This window comes from Rhinoderma darwinii, chromosome 6, assembly GCF_050947455.1.
Source record: "Rhinoderma darwinii isolate aRhiDar2 chromosome 6, aRhiDar2.hap1, whole genome shotgun sequence".
In the NCBI taxonomy this organism is placed as follows: Eukaryota; Metazoa; Chordata; class Amphibia; order Anura; family Rhinodermatidae; genus Rhinoderma; species Rhinoderma darwinii.
The window spans coordinates 147,010,479-147,018,509 of record NC_134692.1 but is presented as its reverse complement, the minus strand read 5'-3'; the positions used below and the strand labels follow the sequence as shown (position 1 = coordinate 147,018,509).

At 43.6% G+C, this 8,031-nt stretch overlaps 1 protein-coding gene across 1 annotated transcript; it reads right to left on the bottom strand.

The window, feature by feature from the left end:
- Positions 1–3,126: 3,126 nt before the first annotated feature.
- On the bottom strand, positions 3,127–4,053 carry LOC142656713 (taste receptor type 2 member 40-like). The gene has a single exon (XM_075831641.1). It carries the CDS (start codon positions 4,051–4,053, stop codon positions 3,127–3,129), a length of 927 nt encoding a protein of 308 aa, XP_075687756.1.
- Between the last annotated feature and the right edge of the window lie 3,978 nt (positions 4,054–8,031).

The following is an 8,031-nucleotide window of genomic DNA, read 5'->3' as shown; positions in this document are numbered from 1 at the left end:
CAGAACATCATAAAGCCCATTGAAAGCAATGGGAAGATGTTTGGAGCCGTTTGGAGCCGTTTTTTAGGCGTAATTTGAGGCATAAAATGCCCGAATTACGTCTGAAATCACTGCGTGTGAACATACCCTGAGTGTAATGACATATTCAGACATGAATTCATGTCACGGCACCATTGGCACATTATGTTGATCCCCTATCTGCTCTATGTAATATAACACCGCTATGTTGGCATCTATTTGGATCAATGTAAGTAAATAAGGCACATTAGCCACGGTCCCAAGTCCTCACATCGCCCCCAGTCACGCCCCAACACACGTTTCCACTCCCGGCACGGTGGTCACAGATGAGATGGAGCGGAGCGTTGTGTTTCTGCTCTGACCTCACCTTCCCATAGACAGCGATGATGAAGCAGCTACTGGGAAATCCACATGTGGAAGAGACGAAGGAGTCAAATATCCCGGCGCTGTCCGTGGGGGTCATTTCATGGGGATGTGAAGCTTCTAAAGCTTCTGTAGACGTTCCGTCAGATCCCTCATTCAGATTCTGTCAGTTTTCTGTTGGCATCGTCCCTCCTGCCCTCTACCTGATCTCGCCTTCATTTTAAGCTAAAATTTGATTATTCAGATGAAGAATTCCTACGTAAAGATCATTGATTTACATAGATGGAAATGAGCTTATTATGTTCTTATAATTTCACCTGCTTGGGATTGTCCAATAAAAATGACACAAGATAAACGAAACCGTTATATCGCTAATATCTTCACAGCGGTGAGAAATGAAGACTCTGGTTACAATGCGTTCACTTTTCAATGCCCGGTTCCTAGAAAAGACGCAAAGTGACAATTTGACTTTTGCGGCATTTCACAGCAATTAGTTTGTATTAAAGTGGCCGGTAACTGGTGTCCATCACAGCGCTTGTCTCCTCCAGGTTGTGGCTCTGCAGATGTGACTTTCTGGTTCATAAACAGCCCGAGATTCTTTTTTTCTGATGCCGGCGTCTCTTAAACCCTTAAAAACACGGCCATTTTTTGATTTTCGTTTTTTACTCCCCGCATTCCAAAAGCCATAACTTTTTTATTTTTCCGGCAATAGAGCGGTGCGAGGGCTTATTTTTTGCGAGAGGAGCTGTATTTCCTATTGGTAGCATTTAAAGTACCATATAATGTACCGGGAAATAGAAAAAAAAATCTTTGCGGGCTGAAATTGGAAAAAACTGAGATTCCCCCATTGTTTTTTTACGGCCTTCACCGTGGTAAAAACGACAACTCTGTGGCTCAATACGATTACGGTGATACCAAATTTATATTGTTTTTTTATATATTTTACTACTTAAAAAAAATCATTGGTTTAAAAAAAAATTGTTTTGTTTCACCACAATCTGAGAGCCAGAACTTCTGTATTTTTCCGTGGATTGGGCGGTGGGCGCACTTATTTTTGGTGGAACGAGCTGTAGCTTTTATTGGTATCATACAAATCTTTGCTCACTTTTTATTCCATTTTTTGGAGAGCTAAGATGACCAAAAAACAGCAAGTTTGGCGGTTTAAATTTTTTATTCTTTTACGACATTCATTGTGTAAATAACATTATATTGTAATAGTTCAGACTTTTATGGATTTTGATTACTTTTTTTATTTTTTACATTACTTTAGAGGAAAATTGCTAAAAGTTTTTTTTTTTTACTTTTTTTTTTTTTTCTCTACTAAAAACTTTATTTCACTTTTTTTTGTACACATGCTATTAGTCCCTAGTAAAAAAAAAGTGAAATAAAGTTTTTAGTAGAGAAATAGTTCAAAATGGTGGCCACCATTTTACAGATTAGAAGAAGACACGAAGACAGAGAAGAATGATCACATGACCTCGCTTTCAGCAGCCTGGTGGGCTTCCCCATAATTCCTTGTAGGCAGCCCTCCTTCTAGCACAGCCAATCATGAGGGGTACAGGTGTAAGTCACAGATGACCGCCATTTGAGTCACAACCACTTTAGACAGACCAACCTGGAGTGAGACTGCTTTGTGGGGATACAGAGAGGAGAGAGAGGACGTCAGACAGAGAGTGAGAGATAGTAACACACAGAATACAGAGAGGAGAGAGAGAGGATGTCAGACAGAGAGTGAGAGGTAGTAACACACAGAATACAGAGAGGAGAGAGAGAGGACGTCCGACAGAGAGTGAGAGGTAGTAACACACAGAATACAGAGAGGAGAGAGAGAGGACGTCAGACAGAGAGTGAGAGGTAGTAACACACAGAATACAGAGAGGAGAGAGAGAGGATGTCAGACAGAGAGTGAGAGGTAGTAACACACAGAATACAGAGAGGAGAGAGAAAGGATCTCAGACAGAGAGTGAGAGGTAGTAACACACAGAATACAGAGAGGAGAGAGAGAGGATGTCAGACAGAGAGTGAGAGGTAGTAACACACTGAATACAGAGAGGAGAGAGGGAGGATGTCAGACAGAGAGTGAGACATAGTAGAATACAGATAGATAGTGGATTGGTGTCAGTGAGTGTGTTTCACAGTGAGGAGAAGAGAATAGATAGTTAGATTTACAATAATGTGATATAGAGATAGATTTTAGAGAGAGATAAGAGCCAATATTAATCCTGGTGCTGATAGCGTGCTGCTGAATGCTTATACAGAATCTCTCTCATCCACTAACAATATTGGACCTGGTGAATTTATTTTCCCACCTGTAAAATGCATTATTCATATATCAATATGAGCAACATGAAAAATCTGGCCAAAAAAAGTCAAGGATTTCAGAAGAAATGGTCTTTGATGACACTTAAGAATCTGGCAGCAAAGGAGCTTTCCGATCATCACTTAGGCCCCATGCACACGACCGTGCCCGCAATCACGGCCCGAGATTGCGGGCACGGGCGGCCGCTGACTGACAGCCGCATTTTCGGGCCGTGCTCCCATACAAAGTATGGGAGCACGGCCCGCAAAATGCGAAAGAACGGACATGTTCCATAATTCCCGGAACATTTCCACGGCACTGACACCCTTCCGTAGTGCTACGGAAAGGTGTCAGCGTTCAATGAAAGTGAATGGCTCAGTTTTTGCGGACCGCAATTGCGGTCCGCAAAAACGGAGGTTTTTTGCTGTCGTGTGCATGGGGCCTTACTATTTCTTTCCAAAGTTCTTTAAAAGGTTTAAAAAAGTCTGCTTTAGCTTGGCATTTCCCGCAATAAATATAATAGACTGTAGAGTGGGGAAAGAAACAATCAGTAAAAAACACACCCAGTATAAGGGATCCAACATCGAGAGGAACCCTAGGCCAATTTCGACTACATAAAATATGAGATATAGAATAAGGAGGGACATCATTGTCCTGGCAGCACCCTGGTGGGCCTTCAAGCTTGGACCACGATCCTCCATGTTCTGTTTCATATGATGAGCATGTGTACAAAGTGACACAATGATACGGCCAGTTGCGGCGATCACAAATATGAAAGGTACACAGCAGTTAATTAAAAGAGAAAAAAGGTTGTAAGTCACATTCATTTTATACCCAATAAATGTTAATGTCCTATTGGTCTCAAACGCGTTGGTGGAATTTAAAGCAAACACCTTTGTGATGCTCCATATCATTGGGAGACTGGAGACAATGGAGAAAACTTGAGATAAAAGTATCAGCCATGGAACCACCGTGGTGATGTTCGTCTTCATCCACGCCATACATCCATGTTTAAAGCTGATAATTTTCAGACAGAAGAATAAACACAGCGAGGCAGAAAGCCAAGAACTGGAGAAGATACTGTAGGACATGATCATGTACAAGGTATAAAATATATAATCCACCATGAGAATGCTAGAAAACAAAATGGTGCACACGATGATGGCAGCATTTATACAAGAGAAGGACAAATTCGAGAGAGCCAAGGAAACCATCAACTTGTCACTAGAGTTCAAGCTTTGCCCTCGGAGCCAGTCACGGAAATTGACAACCACAATGAAGACATTGGTCAACACCCCAGTGAAGACTTCAATCACAAGGATGATAAGGAAGGACTCCACAAATGATGGAATGTAGAAGTTGTCCAAACCCATCTTATTGGAAATATCGACGAAAGTATAAATTCCCAGACTGCACAGTCAGAGTTTCAGCATGCTTCTGATCTTCCACGGGATCTCTGCCTCATTGTCCATCATTTATAGACTATTGACCTTCTCCATAATCTACCCCATGACATCAGTGATAATTCTTTCATCCCCAGATTAAGATAAATGCAAATATTACAAAGATTTCCTTACTGTCCATATGATCTGCATTGACGTTCACAGAGCTTTAGTTTTTTCATGGTAACTCCTGCAGAGAACTTGTGTTAAGCGGTGGATTATCAGTGGTGTCCGGCAGGGTCGTCAGTTGGCAGGTGCGTAAAGACTGACAGAAACGTGACCAGGGTGACGTGCACCTGCTCCAGGGACAGTATCTGGACAATTTTAACAATTTTATATTTTATGGGAGCAGATCTTATACTATAATTAAGAGCCTTATACGTAAAACATGTAAGCGCTGTCTTCTACTACGTCGTCTTCATGGGATGAGCTGATAAAGATGTTTCCATTTGAAGTTCTCGCAATATCGATGAATCTGGTGGATCAATTCCTTCATCACTTCAGAATTTTTACACTAGAGGTTTTGGATAGGCAAAAATTATCTCCTGACTGTCGGCGTCTTTTCATGACACGAACAAGCGTGACAGACGTCAACCAAAGGGAAATATGTTATAATGTAAATCTTCATTCTAAATGTTTAGTAGCATCGACGTCACATTTTGTACATAATCTGAGATGTGCCTCATTTATCACTCCTGTCATTATTGTTACCCCCTGGTTCCTCTAGGAGAATCTGAAGAAGCGATTTCATCAGTGAAGGAGGCAATAACCCCCATTATCACCATAATTACAATAATACGCTCCTCATCGCTTTCTCTACCGCGTCACATTTTGCTTCAATGCAAATTATGTAAATGCTGATTTACAAACGGTGAGAAAACAAATCTGTCTTCTAATCTCCTGTCACAGTCGGGTCAGGCACATCATTCCGGATAAAGTGATTTTTAACCCGGTCAGGGAGTAGTCATAGTCAACATCATGACAAAATGCTTCCAAGATTACTCAAGGCCTTTATACCTTCAAAAGCCTGAAAACTGTGATAACTTCATGGACGATGAAGATCATTTCTTAGAAGCAATCACCTCTTCATTCACACTATATATTTTGCCGCAGAGGTTTTTTTTAAAGGTTTTCTTATTTTCTACTGAATGGATTCAATCTGCTTTTGGCCCCAATTACTTGACTCTCACAAGGAGGTGTAATATAGAAGTCAGGAGGAAGACTAAATCAGCTTTTTATCAAGACCCATATGTAATTCATTCCAGTGTCTAGTAGGCTTAGAGCATCCACTTGGATGAGGACGGTCTGGTACCTATCACTACTGATCTTAATGCCCCCAAATTTCATGTGTTCTTCGTTATCACCCTTAAAGGTTGTCCACTACCGGATAGCTGATGACCTTTCCACTGGATAGGTCATCAGTACATGACATGTGGGGATCCAGCACCCGAACCCCGCATTTTTAATGCCGGAAGCAGTTGGCTCCAGCAACAGAATAGCCGCTGATCTGCAGTACTGTAGTATTCAAATGAATAGGAGCAGAGCTGCAGTTCTGCAGCACGGCCGCTATGCTTTGTATGGAGCCAACTGCTTCCAGCTCCGTACATAATGGGCAATAACATCTGGTGCCCACAGGCCACCAGAACAGCTGATCGGAGCAGGATTCAGGTGATGGACACGCACAGATGATATACTGAGTTATACTTAGTTGTCCGGTAGTGAAAAACTAATACAAAAAGTGATGAAATGATGTGAGAAAACTTTAAATGAAAGTGCAACGGTCATTCTATAATTCTGCAATACATGTTAATAGATTAAACAAAACATCACAATATGTACATCACACTATACACATCCTAACTCTCCCTAACCTTACCCATCCTACCTAACCTCCACCACCTTAGCCAGCATCTCGCGTCATGTCCTCTCATAGTCCAGATGTTGGCCCCCTCCACTGCACTCAACACCCAAGCCCAGCCCCCCACCAGCCACACCCCCACACTCCTCCCAACCTATCTATTAACCCCCTTAAGTCTTTCCCTACTCTAACAACAATTTTTTACAATACACATCACCAACTTGTCCAAATACAAACCAAAATACACACCATTCCCGAAAGCACCAAGTTTGGCCATTAGGTAAACCTTTTCCCTGCCATTTCAATTATAAACAAAACATATAAAGCTTCTTGTGCTTATCTAGCCCACCACCAGATAGAGAGAGAGGGGAAAAGCCCCCCAGCAACCCCCCAGAGGCCAAAGTCCCACGTCCACTGCTACACCCTCCCTATCACTTGCCCTATCTCCTTACCCTAATCCTAGCCCTAATCCTGACCCTACTGAAAACTGGCTCTATGATGACCCTCACCTTTTCTATATTTCTAGCCCTATCACTAATTTTTTGGTGCCTCAGTGGAATGCAAACCCCCACCTCCAGTTGAGCACTGGTGACGACCCACCCCTTCCCCTCATGGAGGTCGATACATTAAGGCACCCAAGAGGAAAAGCCCCTCCAAAGGTGAGAGGTTTTGGATGCTCCCAATCTGTCGACCTCAAAGAATGCACCTTCACCAGGTCACCCATGATATTGCTAACAACCTCATCCACTAGGAGGATTTTCTTCTGGGTAGAAACTAGACATCGTGAATTCCACATAAAGTGCCTGACCACTATACTGACTAGAAACAAGGTGCAATGGTCCCTACCACCGAGGTCTCCGAACACTCCATAGGCCCACCCAGCATAGGAGAGGCTGCTTAGGCCTGGCCAACCAATGGAGGCTCCCACCCTTTTGTATACCTCTGTGTTGAAGGGGCAATGAAGCAGGAATTGCTCCATGATTTCCAGCACTCCGCCGCACTCCTCCCGGGGGCAATCCCGATCATCAGAGCTTCTGCACTTTAGATTGCCCCTCACATACAGTCTCCCATGGAAGCAACGCCAAGCCAGATCCCAAAACTTCTGGGGAATCCTCAGTGAATTTAAAAGTTTTAATCCCACCCTGAGTTAACTACTTGGGATGTCTTTGAGCGCCAGGGGCTTCTGGAAGTGGGTCATCAGAACCCTTCGGTCAAGAAATTTTCTCCCACACTCCCAGATAATCTTCAACACCAGGGTGGCATAAGCCGGAAGATGTTCATGGGGTGTGCACAGGCCTTTCACTAGTCCTCCTCTCTCCCATTCCTGGAAGAAAGGCCAAAACCACCATTATTGATACCACCATATAAGACATTGGAGGCTGAAACCCAGATTAATGTTATAAGGGGTTTTCCCACAATCAATATTTATTACCTATCCACAGGATAGGTGATACATATCTGATTGGTGGGGGTTTGTCCACTGGGACCCCCACCAATCCCGAGAATAGACTTACCTTGCCATCCCTGTGAGCACCATATGAATATAGCGATACTGCACATGTTTGGCCACCGCTTTATTTATATGTAAGGTGCTATCGTAAATAGTGCTCGGCAGCCCCATAAAAATGTATAGAGCTGTGGCCAAGCATGCACAGTACCACTCTATTCATATGGTGCTCACAGGGACGGCAAGGAAAACCTGTTCTCGGGATCAGGGGGGTCCTAGCAGTCAGACCTCTACAGATCAGATTTTTATTACCTATCCAGAACGGCCAGACCCATTTCGCAGGCACAGGGGGAGGCCGAATGACCGGGGCAATAGGAAGGGGAGGAGAAAACGAGGCTGAGGTCAGATGGCACTCTTGTTTGAGCGCCAGTCTGTGAGTAAGGAGTGTTCGAAGCAGTTGTGTGGCTGCTCACTCCTGCGACCGGCCTCTCCCGCTACCCCCGCGTGTAAGACATTTCCCCCGGCATGGCTGATATTAATCAGCTGCTAGAGCACATTCGTTCTATTGCCGGCGAGCGGGGTTCAGATTGGCTCAGGGCCCAGC

Excerpts from the sequence above, each read along its gene's own strand:
- LOC142656713 (XM_075831641.1), bottom strand. The coding sequence starts at position 4,053 with ATGGGTTTGGACAACTTCTACATTCCATCATTTGTGGAGTCCTTCCTT.